General features: G+C 42.8%; 2 protein-coding genes across 2 annotated transcripts in view; both read left to right on the forward strand.

The window, feature by feature from the left end:
• Nucleotides 1–12,243: 12,243 nt before the first annotated feature.
• On the forward strand, nt 12,244–13,255 carry LOC108924905 (transcription factor HES-2-like). The gene is made up of 4 exons (XM_018736538.2): nt 12,244–12,365; nt 12,471–12,566; nt 12,681–12,768; nt 12,880–13,255. Exons 1-4 carry the CDS (start codon nt 12,273–12,275, stop codon nt 13,197–13,199), a joined length of 597 nt encoding a protein of 198 aa, XP_018592054.2. The 5' UTR covers nt 12,244–12,272; the 3' UTR covers nt 13,200–13,255.
• A 2,962-nt stretch (nt 13,256–16,217) lies between these two features.
• Nucleotides 16,218–25,524, forward strand: part of acot7 (acyl-CoA thioesterase 7) — a 76,328-nt gene continuing 67,021 nt past the window's right edge. Inside the window, exon 1 of the mRNA XM_018736550.2 lies at nt 16,218–16,300. Coding sequence (XP_018592066.1) covers nt 16,251–16,300 — 50 coding nt within the window. The 5' untranslated portion in view covers nt 16,218–16,250. The remainder of the gene's footprint in view (nt 16,301–25,524) is intronic.

Raw genomic sequence — 25,524 nt, forward strand, 5'->3', positions numbered from 1 at the left:
GTGGCCCACCTAAATGGCATTTAAATGCTGTAAAATATGTATGTGTTGTCCATAAAAAAGCAATGACACAATAAGTAATTGAGGTATACTGTAAATGTTCAATATAGTTCGGACTGTTAGTGCTGATGATGGTGAAAAAGTTCAGATTTGTTAATGTATTAATTCAGGATCATTCCTTTTTGGTAAGAATCTGAGGAAAGATTTGAATTCTGTGATAATATATTTAATTCTCCATGGGGGTTAAATGAATATGGGCTGTAAACAGAACCTCTGTAAACCCCAAGGGTTGCTATGTATGTGTTATTTTTTGCACAATTGACTTTTATAAGGTGGGTCTGTGCAAAGACTTAAGGTGTAAGCACTGTGTGTTAAAAAGGATAATATATTGTTCATTGGGATTTAAAATGAGTCACTAAGATATCTTCTGAAATTAAAATAAAGAATTGCAACTCATATGGAATTGTTTTCTTTTGTTTTTTGTGTCTCTGTTCAGCTCATGATCATAACAAAACTAAAATTAACTTGAAATGACAGCATATCAGATATTGATAATGATGATTTTATACTGCATGTTTGTGTTTGGACAATGAAATTGTTAAAATGACACTTAATATTCATAGTGGTGTTGGGAAACTGCCTTGATATACCTAATAAACAGGAATACGCTGACATGCACTGGTCAAATAAAGCATTAAAATATAACCAGTTCAAAATTATTACCAGCAGAAAACCATTCTAAAGGTAACATTTCAAATAACAACTTCAGTGCATTATTTGGCTGATAGCGTTTGCAAATCTATTTTACATTTTTATTAATTATTTTTAACGTTAGTCTTTCTCTGCTGTTAATTTCCAGGTTATTAAAAGTGACAGTGTGTTTCTATGTAGCCTTGTGTCTGCGACAATATTTTAACAGTTTGTATAATAGAAGAAAATAAATCAAAAGTAAAAATCTGTTTTCCATAGGAAAGGACTCATATATGTAAAAAAAGAACTGACTGCTGATACAGTAAACTCTGAAAGCCAAAAAGAGCTTTAATAGGTTCTAGTCATTGACTTGTTTCAACTGAATATTCGCTTGCCACGAAACAAAGGGCAGAATTTTCTTAAGTATTTATAGTTTATTATAATTTATCTGGCCTGGAAGAACAGAATCTGTCCTCACAACACAGAACAAATACTACTTTATGACAGACCATTTTAAATTCATGTCACCACAAAGTTTCTACTGAATCCGTCATTTAAGCTCAGTTTTAACATGTCTTTGGACTGTGCTTGGAACTTCAGCCTATCTGGTTGAATCCAAAGCACAGATAGATAGAGGTCGGTGCATACCCTGTCTGCTTGTCGGAGTATTTCACTTTTTTGTCTTGAAATCAAAAAAAAAACCTGTTGACTTTCCACATTCTTATTAAACATGACTGCTGGTTCGCATAGAGTCTTAGAAATAACTCTGAAAATAAATATCAAATGAAAACACAGATGTTCTGACCAATCATCACACGCATGGGCAACAAATGGCATAATAGTAAGAGAGGATGCAGGTGCTGAAAATACTCGTGCATATTAAAAACCCAGAAAAGCGTATAAATTGCGTACTTCAAAAGTCTATAACCATGAATGCTTTTCCTTCTTTTTTATATAATGGAAAACAACCCTTAGCCTCAGGAGCAACAGTGCTCTTGTACCTTTAACTACATTTTAACATGAAATTAAGTAAAAATCAACAGGTTTAAGATGAAAATAAGTTATTTTTCTTCATTTAGGCAAACAGCAATGGTGTTGCTGTACAATGTACTTGCTCTCAGTAAGACTTGTAGACATGTGTCTGAGGCTCGTTAGCTTGTGATCCCCTCCCCCCAAGACCCACTCATTGTCCATCTCTTACTCATTGTCCATGTGCTTCTCTGCTCCCATCCCATAACTATGAAAAGAGCTCCCCTCCCCCCTCATCTCCATCTTTTTCCACAAAGATTAAGATTCTTGTAACCATCTCTAGATACTGAATTAACCACTATCCTGGAATCTTTTGCAGGCATTGTATAGTTACAGGTACTTGGATCATTTGCTGATATTTGTTACGGTTATAAAGCTTGAGTAAAGCTATGTCAGGAAAATTATTTGTTGCTTGGGTTTTTCAGTGTTACCAACTTTGTTAATTCTTGCTCTTCGTGTGTCTGTAATAACGTATTTTCATCAAACTGCACTCTTCCTTAACCTTGAATTCCTTTGGTTGAGCCTAAAAGATACAGATAATGGACTGGAATAGCTTCAGAGGACCATAAAGGCACTGTTCAGTTTACGAATTTGTTCTGAGACATTTTTTCAGCTAAATTGTTACAACCAGTCAAGTTCCTCCTCTAACATGAATCAAGAAATAACTCAAAATCAAAATGAACATAAAATTCTGAATTTTTCGGAGTAAAACAACCTTAACATTGCTTAAAAAAACATATTTAATTATTCTATGCATTTGGAGACACATTAAAAATGTAAAGTACAGCAAATATTCCATGAACTGTGTAGTCAGGCTTTAAACAGAACATGTACAACTTTCTTAGTGCAGATTGTTTGTTTAGGTGACTGATGTTCACGGATTGGTCACCACAATGAACAATATTTTACTGATGAATTCATCTAGATTTTTACCGTAAAAATGCCTTTCTTGATAAATTAGTGGTATAACTGCAAGTTGCTTCTTATACAGACCTGGTGTAAGCTGGTTACACACACACACACACACACACGCTTTCTGAACCCCTCATCCCAGTTGTTGTTAAATTAGAGAGGAGGATCAACAGATGGTGCTGCCTCTTCTGGACTGGGAGGTTGCAGGCTCAAATCTCACCTCCTGCTGCAATACCCCTGATCAAGGTACTTACCTGAAATTGGTACAGTAAAAATGACCCAGCTGTATAAATGAGTAAATTCTTATAAATAGCTTAATGTTGCTATGTAGTACAATGGTTAGAACTGCTGCTTTTGGACCTGCAGATCGCAGCTTTAAATCCTACCTCCACCTTTAATACTCTTGGCCAATGATCTTACCTTAAATTGCACCAGTCGCTTTGCAAGTCGCTTTGGAGAAAACTGTGAGCTAAATGAATAAATGTAATAAAGTAATAGCAATAAAGTGAAAGTAAAACAGAAGGTGATTTACAGACAAACAACAAAACAAGCTGTTGCTTGAAGAGCAAATAGAAAGCAGATCAGAGAGCAATTGTCTATTTGGAATGTAGGCACACTATTGCAATGGGGTGTGTCGAAGGGTATTTCAATAAATAGTCTACACACACACACACACACACAGGCTGAAGCCACTTGTCCCAGGTGGGGTTGTGGTGAGTCGGGGCCTGGCCTGGTGGCACAGGGGGGACACGATGCCCAGGGCAGGACACCGGTCTGTCACAGGGCACCCCAAGCGAGATTTGAACCCCAGGCCTGCCAGAGAGCAGGATCTGGCCAAGCCTGCTGTGCCACCCCCCCTGCCCAATAGTCTACAGAGAGTGTCAATACAAAAATGCAGCAACTATGAAACTGCTTTGGTCAACAGCCCATGGAGCACTGTGGTCCCAGAGAGAGTCCAAGGCTACTTTGTTCCATTATCTATGTATCAGAATATTATCTACATATCTTTACCAGAGGGAGGGTGTGGTGGTGCAGCAGGTTCAGCTGGTGTCAGTTGTGTGGTGGGTCTAGGGTTCAAGCCCTTCTTAGGGTGCTTTGCAATGGACTGGTGTCCCATCCTGGGTGTGTCCCCGGCTCCCTGTGTTGCCAGATAAGGTTCCAACTCGCTGCAACCCCCCTCGGGACAAGCAGTTGTTGACAATGGAATGGATATCTGTACTAGAATATGATGCATCTGAGGCTATTTTTTCTGTAATCTGCAAAGCCTGGCTGTACCAGAATGGAATAAGTCCATGGCTACTTTGGTTTATGGTCTATAGAGCACAGCAATTCTAGAATGGAGTCCAAGTCTACTTTGGTCTATAGACTACTAAGCATGTGGTACCACAATAAAGTGTGTCCAAGGTTACTTTGGGCAATAGGTTACAAACTAAAATAACATCCAAATGAAGTGAGTCTAAAGCTATATTTTAAAATGTTTATTATTGCTTTGCAAACAGCATTGGGTCACATCAACGAAGATAGAAACAGCAGCAGAAATTGAAAACAGGTCCACAACACAAAGGCAGAAGGTCAAGAGGTGGCAGCATCTCATGGTGTGATCATGTAGTAATATGTTAATGGGTTCCAGAAGTGTGTCCAGACATTCCAGAATTCATCTGAATTGTAACATAGATTAAATGTTAATTTTAAAAGCACACAAAAGTAACACACCTTGATCATCCACATATTTACAGAGGGAACTTTGGGCGCATTCAAATACATTTCTTTGCTACTTTGATCTGTATTCTGCAAAGCATGGCACCAAAATATGGCACATCCTAAGGTACTTTGTCTTCTAGTTGCAAAGTACGGTGACACCACAATGGAGTGAATCCTAGACTACTTTGGCTTATAGTCTATAGAGCAAGATTCTCTATAGAATGGAATTCCAAGCTATATTAGTTTAGAAAGAAGCTGACAGATCTGACAGATACTATCAAGTGGTCTGGCGGAGCTCTCGTTACTCTCCTCTGCCTCTCTCAACCGGTGTCCCGCAGGGCTCGGTATTGGGTCCTCTTCTCTTCTCAATCTACACCTCCTCCCTTGGCCCAGTCATAGCCTCCCATGGATTCAAATACCACTGCTATGCTGATGATACCCAGCTCTTCTTCTCCTTTCCTCCTGGAGCATAAGACATTTCCACATGCATCGCTGCCTGCCTCTTGGACATCTCTGCATGGATGTCTGATCATCACCTCCAACCCAACCTCTCCAAAACAGAGATTCTTCACCTCCCAGCTGGCCTGTCCCCCGTCACAATCTTTCGATCAAACTGGACAACTCACTCATTTTGCCTATTTCCTCGGCTATGAGTCTGAGAGTAATGTTTGACTCAAGTCTGTCTTTCTCTCGGCACATTGAAGCCGCATCCTGGTCCTGCAGATACATCCTGCATAACATTTGTAGGATCCGTCCCTACCTCACAACTGACTCTGCCCAAGTACTTGTCCAGGCCATGGTGACTTCCCGTCTGGATATTGCAACTCTCTCCTGTGTGGCCTTCCTGCTACTGCCATCAAACCTCTGCAGCTGATACAGAATGCTGCTGCACGAGTTGTACTTGAGTCATCAAAGCATTCCCATGTATCTTCTCTACTCATTTCTCTGCACTGGCTTCCTATAGCTACCCAAATCAAATTCAAGACCCTGGTAATTGTCTACAAATGCATCAGTAGAACTGCTCCCAGCTATTTACAGGACTTGATCAACTGCTACACCCCAGCCAGACCCCTTCGCTCGTCTACTTCTGCTCGATTGGTGGTACTGCGCACGAAAGGTAAAGTACAGAAGATCATGGTTCTGGCTCCGTTGTGGTGGAATGACCTTCTCCTCTCACTCAGAACTGCAGAAACTCTGTCTACATTCAGGAAGGGTCTGAAAACTTACCTTTTCCAGACCCATTTCACCCGAGATCTCTCCGGCTCATGTGTGGCGTAAATGTTCATGCACTGTAACTTCATGATCATCCCCAGACAGGCCTTTACACAACCACTACTCCAGCATTGTATGTGATTGTTTGTGTACTTGACTCTTAAAAAAAAGTTTGGTAGGAGGTTATCACGATTCATCTATCCTGTGTTTCATGCATCTACTGGAGTGATGAACATCAGTGCATCAAGTGGAATGTAACAAACTAGGTTTGCTTAAGAATCACATGTCTCTTTCTCTTAGTGTAATGCACAAATTGTATTTTTCCTGAGATGTACGTCACTTGGGGGTGTGGTGGTGCAGTGGGTTGGACCACAGTTCTGCTCTCCAGTGGGTCTGGGGTTCGAATCCCACTTGGGGTGCCTTGTGGCGGACTGGCGTCCCGTCCTGGGTGTGTCCCTTACGCTCTGTGTTACCGGGTAGGTTCCGGTTCCCCGTGACCCCGTCTGGGACAAGCAGTTCTGAAAATGTGCGCGCGCGCGTGTGTGCGTGTGTGTACATGTCACTTTGAAGAAAAGTGTCTGCTAAATGACGGCATTCCCGGTAGTGTATTAAGATTCTGCGCTGATCAGCTGGCTGGCTTGTTCACATCCATCTTTAATGAGTCATTGTCTCAGTCTGTGGTCCCTATGTGTTTCAAAAAATCTGTCATTGTTCCTGTACCAAAAAACAATAAGCCCTCTTGCCTAAATGACTATAGACCTGTGGCACTTACATTGCTAGTTATGAAGGTCTGTGAGAGGATCATCAAAAACACTATCTGCTCATCCATCCCTAAATATCGATCCACTACAGCTTGCCTATCGCTCCAACAGATCTACTGAGGATGCTGTCTCCCACATCTTACACACCACTCACACTGACAGCAACATGGGGAATTATGTGAGGCTGCTGTTTATAGATTATAGCTCTGCATTTAATACTATAGACCCCCATAGACCGGCCACCAAGCTCAGGGACCTCGGTCTAAATGCCCCCCTCCGTGACTGGGTCCTGGACTTCCTCTCGGGCAGACCCCAGGTGGTGAGAGTGGGCCAGGCCACGTCCAATATCATCACTATGAGTACAGGAGTGCTACAGGGTTGTGTTTTGAGTCCTCTGCGTTACTCTCTCTGTACATATGACTGTGTGTCCTCCCATAGCACCACTTCTATTGTCAAGTTTGCTGATGATACGGTGGTGTTGGGGCTCATCTCCAACAACAATGACGCAGCCTACCTTGACGAAGTGAAGAAATTGACATCATGGTGCCAGTTGAAGTGTCTCTCCCTGAATATCAGCAAAACTAAGGAGGTGATTATCGACTTCAAGAGGAGGCAGCAGTGGACCTACACCCCACTCAAGATCAGCGGGACACCAGAAGCAAGAGTAAGCAGTTTCAAATACCTTGGAGTGCACATATCCGAGGATCTGACCTGGACTCATCACACTCAAGCGCAGGTGAAAAAAGCCAGGCAACGGCTGTACTACCTGAGACAGCTGAGGAAATTCAGGATCTCCTCAGCAATCCTGAAAGCTTTCTATATCGGGGCTATAGAGAGTATATTGACTCAGCGCATCTCGCTGTGGTACGGGAACTGCTCATCCCAAGACCGCAGAGCCTTGCAGAGAGTGGTGCGCTTAGCTGAGTGTATCTCCGGGACTGCTCTTCCCCCGCTGCATGACATCTACACCAGGAGATGCAGAGCGAGGGCTGATAAGATTCTTAATGACCCCCACCACTCTGCTAATTCACTTTTCTGCCTGCTGCAATCTGGCAGACGCTATGGTAGTCTGATGGCCAGAACTGAGAGGCTCAAGAGGAGCTTCTTCCCTCAATCCATCAGACTCCTCAGCATGGACACATCCCGTACTTTAAGGACTCTGGTGGCATAATGTTATTCATTTATCAGTGCTGCACATTGCACTTCATCATTGTATATTGCATATTGCATATTCAATACCTGCACATTTTTTTGTTCCCTAAATCTCAATTTTCATTTCTTTACATTTTAGCTTTAGTTCAGTTCCCTGTATATTTTCTTAATTTAACTTTAATTATATTCTCTTGTCTTTTAAAAATATTTTTTCTCTTTTAATATATTTTCTTGTTTGCATAGTGGGGGTGCGATGGTGCAGTGGGTTGGACCACAGTCCTGCTCTCCGGTGGGTCTGGGGTTCGGGTCCCGCTTGGGGTGCCTTGCGACGGACTGGCGTCCCGTCCTGGGTGTGTCCCCTCCCCCTCCGGCCATACACCCTGTGTTACCGGATAGGCTCCGGTTCCCCGCGACCCTGTATGGGACAAGCGGTTCTGAAAATGTGTGTGTGTGTGTGTTTGCATAGTCTACAGAGCTGACTAGATTAACATTTCACTACAGGTTGTATGTGTATATAACTGTGTACATGACAAATAAAATCTTGAAATCTTAAATGTAAAGAAAGGCAACATGTGAATGCAATGAATCCAGGGCTACTTAAGATTAAAGATTGACCAACATCTAGCTGCTTCATCAATAAAATATAAATTAAACCAAAACTGATGGATGAAAATAGTCAATTAATTAATTGTCGAACAAAGATATATGCTTGCTGGCATCATTCTCTCGAGTGTAGCAGTAAAATAGGAACATGACCACAAGAATGTGCTGAAAAGACTGTGGAAACCAGTGATTTCTTTTACATATTCAAACAGTGTTTTATGAATTCGAAAATCAACGGCCTGTTTAGAAAAACTGATATCTCCCTGGAGTACAGGTCTAACATATCTACTTAAAGTCATTAATTCAAAGTCAAACATAAAGAGGCCAAAGGGTCTAAACTCTGAGACTTATAAGCCTCAAGGAAGGGCAGTGGGTGGTGTAGTGGCTAGAGCTGCTGTTTTAGACATGAAGGACCCAGTTTCAAATCCCACATCTTTCTGTAGTACTTTCTAGCAAGGAAACTACCCTGAACAACTCAAATAAAAATTACCAAACTATAGGTAGCTCATCACTGCATGTGGCTTTTGCAGAAAAGAGTCAGTTAAGTGAATATGTGTGAATACTGCAAAAAAGGCCAAGACAGAACTTGCACTGGGGTTCTCCAGTTGTAGAAGAGAAGGCTTTCTTACTGGAATAAAAACTAACCAGGGAGTGTGACAATGAGAAGCAAGATCTGTCTGAAGTGCAAAGCAAAGTGGGAGGACAAACCAAAGGTGGTGGAGAGCAGCCAACAGGTGCAGGAACTGCCATTAAAATCTTTTCAAGGATTTGCAGATAGGGTGTCCAGATAGCGAGGAAAGAAGGTGTCCACTTTAAGAACAAAAGTGAGAAGCTTTCTGTGGGAAAACAAATCCCAGCTGTCTCTGACCACCATTATGTGTTAGGAGGAAAGAAGACATGGAGAAACTTCAAGCAAATGCTTGAAGATTACTGAGCAGAATGGATGAACACTGATGGGGGGTCACCATGGAAACATCAGGGCTCTGTGCTGGAGACAGAGGAGAATAGAGCAGATATGTGTCCATGCAAATGACTCCTCTGGACAGCATGGACAATGGGGGCCTCAAAGCTTTGGTGGGTTTTGTCTGGGGATCTCAGAGGTAGGATTCAAACCTCTGAATCTACAGCAAGAAGTATCGTGGTTAGCATTGCTGCCTTTGGACTTGAAGGTTGTAGCTTTCAATTCCACTTCCTGTTATAGTACCCCTTATAGGGGTATGTACCCTGAATTACTCCAATTAAATAGCTTAACGTTCAAAGTCATTCGGAAGACAAACATCTGCTAAATGAATAAATGTAAATATACTTCAGCTGACACTTTCAATTAAATCCACACACCACAAATGTGCCATAGAAATATGAGCCACATAACTCCGAAAGCGATTTACTTGTTCATGTCTCTAAATCTAAGGATATTTATATAGTTTTGTATGCAATTAAATTTTTATTTAGCAGGAAGTAGACATTTGTAACAGAGTATTTAAAAATGAAGGCTTCTTGCATCATATCTGTATGTTTTCACACACACACACACACACACACACACACACAGACACACATTCACTTGGCTGGAATGAATTCTGTATGAATGAAAATAAAGTTTTATTTCAGCCAAATGAAAAATTATTCATTTAAATTGTTAAAGCGACCCCACAAAATATGCCGCAGTTCCCCAATGTGGCCAAAAGTTAAACTCTTTAATTTATGACTATAACGCTTGTGACAAATCACTGTTACATCTTAAGTGTTACATTATACAACCGTCCCTTCCCTTGTTGTGGGGTTACGTGCTACTGTTCGCCAGCTTCCCGTCGCGACAACGGACTCCACGCCATGTAAAGCGCTGTGGGCGGAGCCTGGCGGGTCACAGCGCAGCGCGTGCAGCGCACAAACGCGTCAGAAAAGCTCTTATTTTACAAGCTTTCCATTCGATTACAACATGTTGATAAAGAGGCCCCGTCCAGATGGAGGCCCAGACGCCAAAATTTGTTAAAAACACAAAAGGAATCCTAACGAATATCACTTAAGCGAAGAACTTTCTGAGCTCAGAACTCCACCCCCCCGCCACTCTCGTCGTTAATTGAGCGCCCCGTGGGGAAAAGGGCGGCGCGTGCGACTCTCCTGTCCGTTTCAACCTCGCGCCCTTTGTCCTGAGCCGGAAGAACCGTCGCGCGTACGCTAGCTGTTTTTTTTTTTTTTTTTTTTGTACTCGAACAGGGTTACGTCTGTGCAGATATCGGTGCTTATAATATATTATTTAAATATCGTGCTCTTGCATTTGTATGCGCGTTTTCCCTACTCGTTTCTGTACCTAGTGTAGTGACACTGTTTATACTCCACGCGGTTTCCATAGTTAATAGTTAACAAAATGGGGTTTTTATGTCGTTGTTTTCAACTTGGAGTCTAATTTAATTATTTCAAAAATGGTTTACATAGGTTTCCTTTTGGTTGGGATGCATACCGCAAATTTAGATATTTCCAAACAGTGTACAACGTTTGAGCCAAGCGTTCAGCCGTAGAAACCACGCTAATCTAAGAGAATAAACAAGGATCTTCCAGAAAAGACCATCATCTCCCTTTTGTTCGCTTTGCACAGGCGACCCCCCTACCCCATCCACCCTTATAGCGCGTGCAGATTGCAGATGGGGAACCCACGCTAAACATTGTAAAACTTGTTCAAACACAAACCCCACAGAGAGGAAAATCCAGACGAAGCAGGAGGCAGGGCACCCCAGGAGTGACATTAATAAAGGATGGGAGTGTAATAATGGGGTGGGCTGTGGTGACCCCCCCCACCGCGTGCTGCTGGCGGCTCGTGCCGCGCGCGTGGGACCGTGCAGTTCCCGCGCGACACTGCCCCATAGGCGCAGCACCACAACGTCTCATGTACATTTACTAGAGGGATACACTACCCATACAAATACAAATATACGATTAAATAAAAGATATGCAGTAAAACTAGTTTTCGTAAGTAATAATTCTGCGAGCACAACCCAGATGAAGTTGTACAACATGTTTATCTGAACTAGACCAAATCCGCTTCGAATACTCACACATAAACACGCGCACACACCATAGCTATATTAAATGCAAACGCAAGCAGAAATAAGCATTAATGCTTTTTTTAAAAAGTGACATTTTCCATGTTTTCTCTCAATGTTGTAGTACCTTTACTGTCTCTCTGCTGCCCCCAGCGTCCTGCCGGTGTAACTACAGCTGGGCTCAGCAGGTGAAGGTACGAGGACTGGCGCGCGCGCGCGCACATACAAAACACTATCACTATTGTTGGGAAGGGTTTTTAAGCAGATGTTAATTAAAAATAGCGTGGCTTGGGGTCCTGTTTATGTTTGTGAAGTAGCGGTTTCCCCCACCGGTCAACTTTACCCCCCACCACCCAAAGACCAGACATCTTTTCCACCCCATCCCCTGCGCTGTTATAAATGATGCGAAGTTTATTGTCCGTATTGTGAGATTTTTGGAGATCACAAGAAGAAAAACAACGTAATACTATTATCACTAAACAGATATACTATACACAAAATAAGCATTACTCTATTAGGGCATTATACTGCACATAATTTTGAGAATGAATATCAATTCATGTGTATCGTATAAACAATGTGAAGAGCACGAATCACGAGCTTGATATACTTAGTGAACTTTTAAATGTACAGAATTTCAATATGTCCAGAAGGGAGCATTTACGTAGACAGTAATCGATAACACTGCAACTGCAGTTTAGTTTTATTTGCTTATGAGATAATACTTAAAGTGCGAATATGTGCCATGAAACCGTTCCTTTTTCTCCCAGAACACTCAGAGACAGAGGGAAAAAAACTGAATATATCATGATCATTTTGACCGGGTGCATCTTACAGGCGCGTGGACCTGCTTTATCCACAAATAAATGAGAGCATTTCTAAGAATACAATTATCTGAAAAAAAACATAGTTTTAATCTTTTTCATCAAATATGAAATACATGCCAGCAGTGGTAGTGCGCGGAGACATATGGTGATTTTTTTTACGCTTCAACCACGCGGGGGGGCACCGGTGGGAGTGGAGGGGGTTATTCCCCAAGGCCGGAGAAGCTGAGGGGAGGGAGGTCTGGGGGGCGTTACCCCGACGCCAACATGTTGTATAAAAACGCAACACCGGGGTCTCCCGCAATATTGCAGCCCTCGAGATCTACCCCATTGCTCTCCCAGGCTCAGAAATGACTCCGAGCATCATCATGAACCCAGAGATGAGCGTCTCGTGCCTTCCGCGCACCGTGGCACAAAGAAAGGAGGCAAACGAGCTCAGAAAGGTAGGCGCCGCCTCACACGAGGCACGTTTTCGACACGCTCGCCTTCCCGCCTTTCAGCGCGCGCTGCGTGTCCGAAACATTCATCTCTCGCCTCCTTTATTCCAGACTCTGAAGCCTCTGATGGAGAAGAGGCGGCGCGCGCGCATCAACGAGAGCCTCGAGCACCTGAAGAGCCTCATCCTCCCCTTGACCGGCAAGGACGTGAGTGATTGATTCCACACCTTGCACAAGCTGAAACACCGCAAATATTGCGACGGCAGCGCTCTGTATTGGCGGAATCGGGTTCTAATCGCTCCCCTCAAATCTTTCTTCCAGAACTCTCGTTACTCCAAGCTGGAAAAGGCAGATATTCTTGAAATGACCGTGAGCTTCCTCAGGGATCTCCCATCTGCCCCATCTAAAAGTGAGTATCCCTTGAGTTGCTACTTAGTATCATCATCATCACCATCATCACAATCATATTTTTATTATTATTATAATTATAGAAACTAAAGAAGCCCCTTCTCCATTCTAGGTCCATCTGACAGTTACAGAGAGGGCTACAAAGCCTGTCTTCAGCGGGTCTCCACCCTGCTTCCCAAAACGAATCTCCTGGACGCGGACACGAGCCGGCGCCTCAACGAGTACATCCAGCAGGCCATGACACCCTGCCAGAGTTGCAGGTGCAGCAGCCAGACCTCCAGATCTGCTCCCCAGAGAAACCCCCCCTCCCTGGGCTTCGTGAAGGCAGAGAAGCCCCAAGCTGCAGTGAGCTCCGGTACCGGGGGTCCACATGTGCACACCCCCCAGCCACGGCCACAGACTCTCAGTGCCAACATGTGGAGACCTTGGTAGATCTCCACTATGGACTATAGCAAACTGTCAGTAAACTGTGTAAAATGTGTGTGTGTGGGGAGAAGCAGAGAAGGACAATAGATGTATGTACAGTACATAATTTGCCAGAGAGATTATGGGTAATATATTAGATGCTACTGCGTCTTTTCCTGAAGTCTATACGTACGTTTTGGGCTTTGCGTGCCGTAAAGTTGCATTTTGGCCATCGTTAATGGTCAATACTGAAACAGATTATGCTTCCATTAAGGCTGGAATGATCTGTACATGTAAATTCTATGAACTGTTTCATATTTAGTCCTCTTTGGGGGTTAAATGAAATTAGGCTGTAAATGCCTCTGTAAAACCCCACGGGTTGTTTTTCTACATTATTTGCATACCTGTCTTTAATATGCTGGGGTCTGTGCAAAAAAAAAAAAAAAAAAAAACAGTGGGGTTATATAAAGTAACCGTTACTTCTCTGGCTGGAAGGACAATGGTGAATGTCTTTTAAATGAATGAATAGCGAATAAGAAAAAAAAAAACTTGTTCAATAAATGGTGTTGAATAAAAAAACACATGTTGAATGACTCTGCCTGGGGTGGTTATTCAAAATATAACATAAGGGTTTCTAGGATTTAAAAAATCGTTATTCCAAATGAGTGGCTGCTCCCAAATTTGACCAGGAAATTACAATAAATCAAGAAAAGGGCGCCTATGGCACACCCTGTTTGGCACGTTATACTTTGTGGTATTTGGTTCCCTTTTCAGTCTGTTGGGTCCCAACTGATCAGTCTCACATTTGACTGGGACCCGGGACACCTGCCCCCTCCAAACCAAAAGAAGCGCCCCAGGCTGCTCACAGCGAACAAAGGCCCACCGGTCTTCTCCACTTTCAGATGACAATAGAGCTACTGTGAGCTTTCCATAGGAAGAGTTTTTTTAAGGGTGGTGGGGGTGGCGTGGGAAAACAGAGGAACAATATGGTGTGACCATTCTGAAGTGCCACAAATGTCCTGAGAAACTCCTGACCGCTGCACACCGTTATTTATGATTATTTCATAGTAGTTCTTTTTCATTTTTGTTCCCAATTTATAAGATTTACAAATATTTTACTTGTGCAAGGAGCTGCTTATGGTTTTGATATCTATATATTTGAATTGAAATTGAAGTACTTGAGAGTGAAATAAAATATACAATGTTATTATAGTGCAACTGAAAAATTAGATTTTACTGTATTCAGAGTTTCTATTATATTTACACTAATTGAAGGTTTTGCATGGTAAACAGAGGGGGTGCGGTGGCGCAGTGGGTTGAACCACAGTCCTGCTCTCCGGTGGGTCTGGGGTTCGAGTCCCGCTTGGGGTGCCTTGCGGCGGACTGGCGTCCCGTCCTGGGTGTGTCCCCTTCCCCCTCCGGCCTTACGCCCTGTGTTGCCGGGTAGGCTCCGGTTCCCCGTGACCCCGTACGGGACAAGCGGTTCTGAAAATGTGTGTGTGTGTGTGCATGGTAAACATTTAGAAAGCAAAATATCCAATATAACAACCTAATAACAAGTTAAGATACTGGTTAAGAAAATATACATGAAGTTTAAATTGTAACATTTGGATAATTTAGTGTAAGTCTTATCTTCTGACTTCGTTTCATTCACTAAGATACACTGAACAGTCAGGATACTTTAGGCTACTGCAGAACAATATAACTCACTGAATCATAACATTTTAACACAATACAAGCTTATTTTTCCAGAGTTCAGGATATTTCGATATAAATATAAATATTTCTTAATATGAAGTAATGTAAAAGTATATAACATTTTAATGCTATAAAGTGTGTGTGTGTGCTATAAAGACCATCAGCGCCACCTCGCGGTACTGTTGTAAAATTGCATGTTAGAAACAAACTAATTTTGAATTCTCTCAAATATAATTCAAAATGTACTGTTATAAGCTTACTTATTAAACGAGAAAAATACAGACATTTCATTAGGACACCACCGAGCAAGTCTCACGTGCTGTAGCTTCAATTCTCAAAGAATTAGGAAGATCTGTCACTGAAAAAGCTTAGTTGCTCAGTCACTTCATAACTGGTATTATTTAGATATATTTGGAATGATTCCAACGTAATATTTGCTTTTTGTTACACAAGTCGAAACATAAAAGAAATAATATACAACTTCAATGCTTTAACAACACTCAAAAATCATGTAATATTTAAAACGTTATAATATTCATCCATTCTTTCAATATTAAAATCCGCTTGTTCCAGTGTAGGGCCGCGGTGGTATGGATCCTATCCTGGAAGCACAGGGTGTGGATCAGGATACACCAGTCCGTCTTGGGACAATCACACACACTCCAGTACACACACTATGGGGCAACGCAGTTTCGGACTGCGGAAGGAAACCCACGTGACCACATGCGGAAAAAGCGGACCGCACTGTCCGGATTCGAACCCATGTGTCAAAACACACACGCAGAAAGGTGAGGCGCCACCCTGAACCCGGTATTACCATGCCATGGTGCATAACTGAAATGCTCGCAAACAAAGCGAGGCAAATTTTATAAATTAGTATAAGCGATTCCCTGAAAACCTTTCTTCGCTCCCGCACCTCTTTGGAGGAGCACCTGGAGGCGCTCTGTTCCTCTCTTGGTCTGTTGTACGTCTGTCTTTCTCCCATCTGTCCCTGTTCCACTCGGTTTAGTTTCAGTTTTAATGCGCCCTGACGTCACACATTCTGATACACTTACACTGCAAGCACTGGTTCAACAAATGTATGCAGAAGATTATATTGAGATAATAATAATAATAATAATAATAATAGAACAATCTAAACATCAAAAAAGTGTAACTGCCCGATTCTGCCACTCAGTGTTCAGTCTCGTGTTTCTCTCACACTCCTTCTTTCTCCCTCCTTCTCTGTCCGTCCTGTGTCTCTTTTCCCTCTCTCTTCTTTCTGTCCATCTCTCTCTCTCTCTCTCTCTCTCTCTTCCCTGTCCGCTACCCCCCCTCCCTCCTCCTCCTCCTCTCTCCCTCCCTCTCTCTCTTCCGTCCTGTCACCGGAGGTCCATCATCATGTCTCTCGCCAGGTCCCCATCCGCAGCCTCTCCCATCCAGATATGCAGGTATGTCCATGATGATGTCTCTATGTAATAATGTAATAACATCTTTTCTCTCACATTGCAGAAGCGCCGCCGTTCTTATACCGGCGCTAATCCGCGCGATCGCCCTTGTCTCGCACACAGCCTCAGCCACACACACACGCGCGCGTGCTCTCATTTCGCCACGGGGCTAATGCGAAACACACACCTGTGATATGAAGAGATATGGAACCCCCTCCTCACTCACTGTATGACCGGCATGTGCGACCCCCCCCCCCACCCCCAATGTCCCCCCGTGGACCCGCCCCCCACACGGCCTCACTGTTAAGTGTTACATTGTATCACTGCGTATCATCTTGCTGTCCGGGAGGCGCGCGCGATCGGAGGTCATTGAACACATATCCACATGAACGCACACACACACACACACACTGTGACACTGACACACACCCAGACGCCCGCGCAGAGCCACCGGCAGCAAAATACGCTTTTAATGTGACGGATCAGTAAGGACGGAAAAGACGTTGCCACATTTACGCGTATTTCACCTTGGAGCCGAGACCCACAGATTTCATTCGGTTACAGAGTGAGAGTCGCCTCGAGGTTATGTGCTTTACGAACGGAAGGCTTATTATATATATACAGCGCATCAAAGTTTAAAAATCGCACCCCGATTGTCCATTCTAACCTCACCGACAATAAATCATGCTGTGGAATTTTCTATCATTTCTATCGACAGCGTAAAATGTCGGGGTTTTTTTTTTTAACCACCGGTTTCTTTCTTCAAGCAGAGAATTACTCTGCAAAGCATTCTGGGTGTTAAACACCACCTACTGGTGGAGACGAGTATTGCACTCCGCGTTAAAACCTGCGGTACGCAGGTGGTAACACAGTAACTGGTCTATAACCTGAGGTGCTGTAACCAGAGCACAGTGTGACTTGTTTCCTTATATCTTTATTATGATGGTAGTAATTAGGAAGTGATTGTTTTGAAAAGGCATCTTTCAAAAATTGTACATAGAGGATCTGGGTTTGCGTGGAGTTGCTGACTGCTGCTACAGAGAGCTGGTTGGTTTAGCTCAGCTGTGTCCCTGTGAAAGAAGCTCCGAAAAGTGTGACACCAACAAGCCGTGCGGGAGGGTCAAAGTCCCGCCGCTGTGTTCGCTCATGAATACACACCCTGCCCTGTCCCATTTCGCTCAGAATGACAGGCCATCGCTTTGCAGTTCTGTGCAGGCACTTTTACAGCTGTTACCATGGTACAGGACACCAGCTCGCACGAGGGATCACCAAGAGTTATGTTGAAGCACGCAGGTAAATAACATCAGTTTCTTGTAAGGGTGCAGCCAAATATGAACTATGTTACTTTCCTGGAACTGAAATTTGTGGTAGCATGACATGGTGCTCTTGGCGCAAAACAAAACCTTAACTTCTGTTCTACTGAGGATGTCAGTTATTTTAATTTAAATTTCATGTTTAACTCCAAAACAGATTAATCCATTTCACACGCAGACTTTTACTATGGGAAGTTTTATGCAACTCCAGTGTTTAACTTTTGGGCTGGTGCCGACTGTTAGCCAAGTTTCCTCTGCTTGGGTTCAGACCCACTTTTTACTGTGTGAGTGTGTTAAACACTGCAAGTGTTTGGATGTTTTAGCTCTGAAGATGTAATTTAGCTGGGAAAATTTTGAATAGCGCTCTTCATATAAACTGCTCAATGGATCTCTTTGGGGCTTAGAACAGTGCCAGTTAAAAGACGGTGATGTGCGGTACACTGAAATACACTCACCTTGTTTGTAAATGTCTAGATACGCTATAAAGCCTGCAGATGGTTACAGGTTGGTCTGTTGGGGGTGTGTGATTGAGACTGATAAAAAAACAGGCCTATGATTCCTAGCCGATTTTGTAAGCAATGTATCTTTAAATGCAAAAGGTCTACCTGCAGCGCCCCCCCCAACAATGCACAGCATCCTGCTGCTTCATCATCAGGAGCTGCTGACCAGGCTGCCGAACCTCTGTGATGTGCACTCAGAGCTCCCGCATCTTGCGCAGATGCTGCAGCTGCCACGGCTCCTGTACGCATGTCCGTCACAGCGGGAGGGGGGTGGGTGCGGGGGGGTAGTGCTCATGGAGTTGACCCTATGACCCCCCCAAAGGTCACAAGTACATGTTCCCAACGGGCTCCTGCTGTAAAGCCCTTAACCAGGTTACTTACCCTGAAATACATTGGAAAGTGTGCCATTGTATGAGTAAACATAAGCAGTTTATGTGGCACTGAAAGGAGATTAAAAAAAACACTAAAAAAACCCCACATTTGCTGATTTGGCTCAATAATTTAATGTAGTGCTGCCAGATGCTGGATGCTGTTTACAGCCTGCATTATGGTGGCCTGGCGGGACCCCTGCTGCTGACTGCTGGGTAATATAAGTGTAAAGGCTGTGTAGGAATGTTATGAGTAAGGAGAAGCGCTCCAGTGTGACTGTGTAAGTTTTGTCTTTTGTTTGATTGGTTAAAAGACCAGAATTCAGATGCTGGAAATTAAAAAATGAAAGGAAATTACTGGAAGTCACCGTTAACAGGAGTCCTTGTGAAGTAGCCGGACTAACTGTACGAATCTTGTATTGTTTTTTTGGTTTATGAGTAATTTGACGGTTTGGGCTGTTCCTTGCAGTCAGAACATCCTGTGTTCAAATCCCACTCCTGCTACAGCTCTCCAAAGTCACACATTTACCCTTAGCAGCTCCAGTAACCTATGAACTATATAGCTGTATACCCATACAAGCAGATAAAACATTTCCATGTGATTAAAACTCCCTATTTCCCTCAGCACTGCTGAATCCCTTGCAAAGAGGTTTTAATATGCATTTTTTTCCAGACTCAAAATTACAGGGATTAGTCCAACATCAATTGTTGTGATTATATATGCATTTTCTGTTTGAATGTCATTTTTATAGGCAGGTACTTGAGTGATGTGAACCAGCGCCAAGATGTTATGAGACAAACAAACTGTGTTTCCGTAATCATGTATCTAAGCAATCACTTGTTGATGCACATTTGTTTACGACGAGTTGTTCGTTGCCAGGAGAAAAGTGACTGGTAAATAAATGCAAATGCAGTTTTGTTTGCATTAGCTAATGCAGCCAGTTTAGATGAGCCAGTTAAAGCTGAAACATTATTTGATTCTGTAAAATCTGAATTACTTAGTCATGCATGGATGGATATAGAAAATCTACGCACCCTTTGTAAAGCAACATGTTTTGTGGTCCAACAGCCTGAGACATATTTCAGGAAACATGGATCAAAATTTATTAAGGGGAGGCAATGGGGGAGTGGGTAGTGATTCAAACTGCTCTGTCAGACTCCAAGGTGTCAAGTTTGAATCCTCGCTCCTGCTGCAGTACCCTTGCTCAAGGTGCTCACCCTGAATTAATACAGTAAAAATTACCCAGCTGCACAAATGGGTAAATCATTGTAAGTATACGCACCTCATATTGTAAATTGTTTTGGAGAAAAGTGTCAGATGAATGAATCCATAATAAAACTTTTGAAAATACGACCTTATCCGGCCATGCTAGTCCAACGTGTTGAAAATATAATGTATGAAAGGAAAACTGACTCAGCAGAATCCATGATTGTACTCTAAGAGTCAATGGCATTTTGTTGGTTATAACAGTCGGTCAGGATAGTTTACCCTGTTCATTCACAAGTTGAAAAACACATCCTTACTTCCATACTTGTGTATAAACAATAGCGGTCATCCTCTTTGTGACTGGGATGGGGGATATGAGACGTCTGGAATCACAAAACTGGAATGACCAAACGAGAAGGTCAGAGTGACTCATACAGACTGCAGCGCTGAATTAACCGAGCTTTACCGTCCCGGGTCACTACGGGGTCTGACACCAGTACCAACTGGTAACTGCGGCAGGGAGCAGGAGAAACAGTCCATCAAAGGCCCTTGTAGTGCTCTTGAGGGGGTTCAAGACCCTTCATAGTTCTTTAGCAGTGCTTTATTGTGTGGACGATGCCATGTTAGTTTTTTTTTTCACACTGCACTCAAAAGAAGGCGAAACAAAAGAAGTTAAAATGTAAGATCAAGTGGGTTTTGATTGTCATTCCTCCATATCGCTCGTATACGGTGGAACGAAATGTCGTTTCTCCGGGACCATGGTGCAACACAACAGTATGCAAGACAATATAAAGTGCAAATACACAACAGTGTGAGATGAGTGCAGGACAATAAATATGTGTGTAAACAGTAGATACTCAGGACAATAAATTCACAGGACATGGTCTGTAAACTTAACCGTTTTGTAGTGTAGCAGCAATAATCATTAAGTAGCAGCAAAAAATGAGTCCCATAATAAAGGACCTCCTCCCACAGTCCTGGATACCCAGCTACCATAGTGAGGGAGGCAGCAGGTGCTCTCATGTTTGCTGTGGCTTGCGGACCATGTGGTGAAAAGTCCATTTCGAGTCAACCAGCTCACAGTGGGCATCGTCTTTGGCATGGGACACATTTTTGGAATGGGGAGACATTTCTTCAAGGGTTTGAGGTCACCGATTTGCTGCTTTCAGCCGATCGGGTGAGCTGACATGTGATTGTTAATTATTGCTGCTCCTTTTGTTTGATTTAACTTATAAATATTTATAATTGTCAGTAAAAATGGGGATAATTCTCAATCAACTCTGACCCAGAGGAAACTAAGATATCTACATACAGCAATCTGAATTTCACATTTTTTTTTAAATCACACCACCGAGTTCTAGAGCAAAGTCTGTTGACTTTGATTGCGGTTCTTATTTTTAACAGGCGACGGCCAAGTACTTGCTGTAATTAGTTAGTTTATGTGTTTAATTAATGTACATTTTTGATTACATATATGTATTTTAATATCGTACCATAGTCTGATAATGGAGGTTGCAGAGATTGTACCAGCTGCTGTTACACCCTGAATTTTGTACCCTTTTGGAGTGGTGGTGGTGGTGGGGGGGGGGTGAGTAAGATCCAATGTTACACAACCTGTCCGAGCCGATTTACCATGTTATGGTCGCTTCTGTAGTTCAGGTGTGCGTAAAATAGGTGTGTGTGTGTGTGTGTGTGTGTCTGTGTGTGTGCCTGTGTTCTTTTCATAAGCTTGAGCTGAAAGACCTTTTTTCATTTCTACTTCACTGAATTATTTACTTGAGTAAATAATTTTGATTTGGGTTCAGTTAATTGGAAAAAATAAATATGTGGAAAGGGGATATAACTCATAAGTTCACGCACTACTGCCCCTTCTTGCTTAGTGCCCGGATCAGACACGTACAACCACATCACTCACACACCTGTGTGTACAGCAGCCGGTCGGGTGGGTTTTAGCCTTGCAGTTTTTAGACTCAACAGACTTAGGTTCGCATCCCACCTCAGGCTGCAGTTCCCCTGATCAAGGTACTAAACCTGGATGAGTGACTCAGTGTAAGTATTGTATCTAGCAGTGCAAGTCACACACATTTTCAGAACCGCTTGTCCCTTACGGGGTCACGGGGAACCGGAGCCTACCCGGCAACACAGGGCGTAAGGCTGGAGGGGGAAGGGGACGCACCCAGGACGGGACGCCAGTCCGTCACAAGGCACCCCAAGCGGGACTCGAACCCCAGACCCACCGGAGAGTAGAACTGCGGTCCAACCCACTGCGCCACCGCACCCCTTAGAGAAATACACTTCCACAATTTTACTATCCTATTGCCTTTATGCAGTAAGACTCATTATTTCACACATTTATAGTCATTATTTTTACTGGAGCAATTTAGGCACCTTGGTCCGTAGCAGTCATATTACCAGCTGCCCCATATATGTTTGCAGAGAGGATGCCTGCATTTAAAGACCACTCTAGGCAGAGGTATTTCAAATCCCATGTGTGTGTGTGAGTGCATGTGTATGTACACCTGTCTGTAGATGCAAACCACGATACAATCTGTCAGACGTTGATTCTTGAGGGTGGACACTCATGACCCCACCAGCTTTAAAACTACCTCCTAGGACAGGTTCCCAGAAATTAACAAGCGATTCTACAAAAACATGGAATGAGAAGTCATCCTCAGAAGAGCTACACTTAAATTACATGCCTGCTTTAGCAAATTAATGGTATGTAAATAAACTGAGAGAAAAAAAACCTATGTAAGCTTTTCTAAAGTTATCTTGGAAGCTAGAGATGCAGAGACTTTGTGGACAAGAAGAATTTGTTCAAATTCCAAAGTCAACTAGTAGTCTTTCATTACAATGAGGCTTGCTGGACACACACCTCCATCCATCTTCACTTCTTCAACAACCAAGAACTCCAAGGAAAAGAGAGGAATACATTCCAGATGCAGGGCACTGAGCTACATGCGTACGTACACTTATTAATTTTTTCATGTCTCCTACACTTGTTCCAACAAGTAGAGTCCTGCTGTTACAGAAGCTTCTTCTTGTATATTACCGTGTATTACTGCACAGTCCTATGTTAAGTGTTTTGTGCCAGCATGTAGAGAAGGTTGCAATACAAAAACAAAGTAAATTGAACTCAAGTTACATAGAAACGGGCCATGTGGATTTACCATCACACATGAACAGTGCAAGTCACCGGGGTGAATAAGGTGTGTGTTTGCTGATAACACTACGTAGAGTTCATTGGAAGTCGCTTTGGAGAAACGTGTCTGCTAAATAAATAAATGGAAATGTAAACCTACGTTGCGCCAGTAAAAATTACCCAGCTGTGGAAATGGAAAATTCAGGAGTTGTTCTTTGAAAGCTCTGATATTCCATCTTGGCTGCACTCACTGTGCGGAGCCAGAGGCCGTACCAGTTTTTGGTGTTATTAGTAACCAGCTCCCGTGAAGGTCTGCTGCAGGTTGGACCCGTTCCGCACCGCAGACTCCTTCCTTTCACAGGCAAAGGAGTGTGAGGTTCAGCCCTACAGCCCGTTCTTCTGCCTCAGGATCAGTGGCGTCACTAGGGTTGGTGTCATCCAGTGCGGTAACTCATAGTGTTACCCCACCCCCAACCCCCCACAGACCTCCTCCCATACCAGACCATACAGAATCCTTAGTAATGCTTTTTGTACTAATGTTATTCGTAAATTGTAATTCCCGTATATTACTGAATGTAGGGGCAACAGTAGTGACATAAACAACTAGTAAAATTAAAATTACACTGTTTTATAATAATATCATACACACACAGCCTAATGTAATTTTCATTTACATACTAAATTCTGTAAGAAAACTGAATTCGAAGTAAAAACGTTTAAGAACTACATCAAAATTATGTTTATTTTAACGTTATTGATGTAGGTTCACAAATAATAATTAGCACAATACTGTAGCTAAAACACCAGAAAATTCGACAGAAGCAGCGACTATAAAAACACGAGCGGCGACGAAAACAAGAGCGAGCGCTCTTAGCGCGTGGAGACGAAACCACGTGATTCGAAGCGTCACTTTAATTGGATGATAATGAGACTCTGATTATTTGTAAAGATTAATATGTGATTTTAGTTTGATTTTATTAAATGTTAGTATTTGTTGATGTTTAATACACTTTTAGAGTGTAATTTATTGATAGTATATTATTATTGTATTTAATTTTGTGTTCTCTCTGATTTTAATATGAAATTGATGGCAGATACTGAAGGTCGTGAGTGCTTTGTTGAGATTTGTTGAAGAGGTGCTGATACTGTGCAATTGTGCTTTTGAATGCATGGGTGGTGGAATTTTTGGCAATCGGACGATGATTGATGTGAATTGAAGCAAACTTGTCATGACTGGTGTCTGATGCTTTAACTGGTTTTTAATGTTTCTTTTTACTTTTTGATTGTTCATAGAATTTTGGTATGATCTTGCTTTTCTGAGGATATGACTTGTGTTGGTATTGTGGTTGCTTTGTTTGCAAATGTTGAATGTTGTATTTGTATGGTCTTTCTATTTTTAATTGGAGCTAAAAGGAAAAAGAAAAAAATAATGAGAGCTCTGAGCGGAGCGCATTGAAAGGTTCAAAAAGTAAATTAACATACAGTTGTATCCTGTAGGTATATTGGTACATGTCAGCTGGGCTTTATTACGAAATGTTTTTGTTATTATAACTACAGGGTTATTTTTTTCTAGAAAAATAATACATTTCTGCCTAAACACTGCACAGAAATTTTACAGACAGTCATTTTGGTGTCACCCCCTCTGGTGGTGTCCCCGGCGTGGTCCGCACCCCCCCAGTGACGGCACTGAAAGCGGCTCCCGAACCAGCTCCGAAGGGCTACTGTAGGTTGGACTCGTTCCGCACCGCAGTTAAAGTTATGAAAAACATGGTAATTGCCCTACGGCGGCGCTCTCTGCTCCAGTGATTTTATCTCAGTCAGACTCCTTCCTCTCACACACAAAGGAATGCGAGGACCGTACAGCCCGTTCTTCTGCTTCACGATGAGCCAGTAATTCAGAGCGTCTCGGCAAAACTGCTGCGTCACGCGAGCGCGTTGCCACACTGCGGCCGGTCAGTGCGTCACGCGAACAGATGTGCCCCCCCCCCCAAATAGACGATTTTTAAAACTCTCCTAAGGCCCATCTTGTTATGCTGTTGATGTTTCTAGTTGTTAGTTGTTGATTTTAGTTATGTAGGTATTACTGTGACTGAGATTTTATTTCCATATTTATAGTAACTGTCGGCAGATATAAGATGCGTGATTTTTTTGAGTCTGATGATCCTCTGGGATGTGATTTTAATTAATGATTGGATTTCAATCATGTGTGTTTCATCACTTGGCGGTCTGACAATGACTGCTGCTTTCAAACTTCAGAGATTGTATTTCAGACAGCAAGGAGATCATAATCGTTATTTGTCCTGATACCTTTATGAGAAAGTGATTTTTTTGGATTGTTGATTGTTTTTGAGTGCGATTATTGGTTCCGTGGTGTTTAACGTTCGTGCGGCGTTCATTGTGTAATTGGAGTATTTCAGATACACACACACACATTTTCGGAACCGCTTGTCCCATACGGGGTCGCGGGGAACCGGAGCCTACCCGGCAACTCAGGGCGTAAGGCCGGAGGGGGAGGGGACACACCCAGGACGGGACGCCAGTCCATCGCAAGGCACCCTAAGCGGGACTCGAACCCCAGACCCACCAGAGAGGAGGACCTGGTCCAACCCACTGCGCCACTGGCCCCCCTATTTCAGATACTTCATTTCTTAATAATGTTGAATGTTAGAATACCTTAGATTCATTTAAAACGCAACT

This window comes from Scleropages formosus, chromosome 2 (genome assembly GCF_900964775.1).
Source record: "Scleropages formosus chromosome 2, fSclFor1.1, whole genome shotgun sequence".
Taxonomy (NCBI): domain Eukaryota; kingdom Metazoa; phylum Chordata; class Actinopteri; order Osteoglossiformes; family Osteoglossidae; genus Scleropages; species Scleropages formosus.

What these genes read in the sequence shown, in the direction of transcription:
- LOC108924905 (XM_018736538.2), top strand. Translation starts at nt 12,273, where the DNA reads ATGACTCCGAGCATCATCATGAACCCAGAGATGAGCGTCTCGTGCCTT. An exon ending in AGGCAAACGAGCTCAGAAAG is followed by an intron (nt 12,366 to 12,470) that starts GTAGGCGCCGCC and finishes CCTTTATTCCAG; the next exon opens with ACTCTGAAGCCTCTGATGGA. An exon ending in CCCATCTGCCCCATCTAAAA is followed by an intron (nt 12,769 to 12,879) that starts GTGAGTATCCCT and finishes TCTCCATTCTAG; the next exon opens with GTCCATCTGACAGTTACAGA.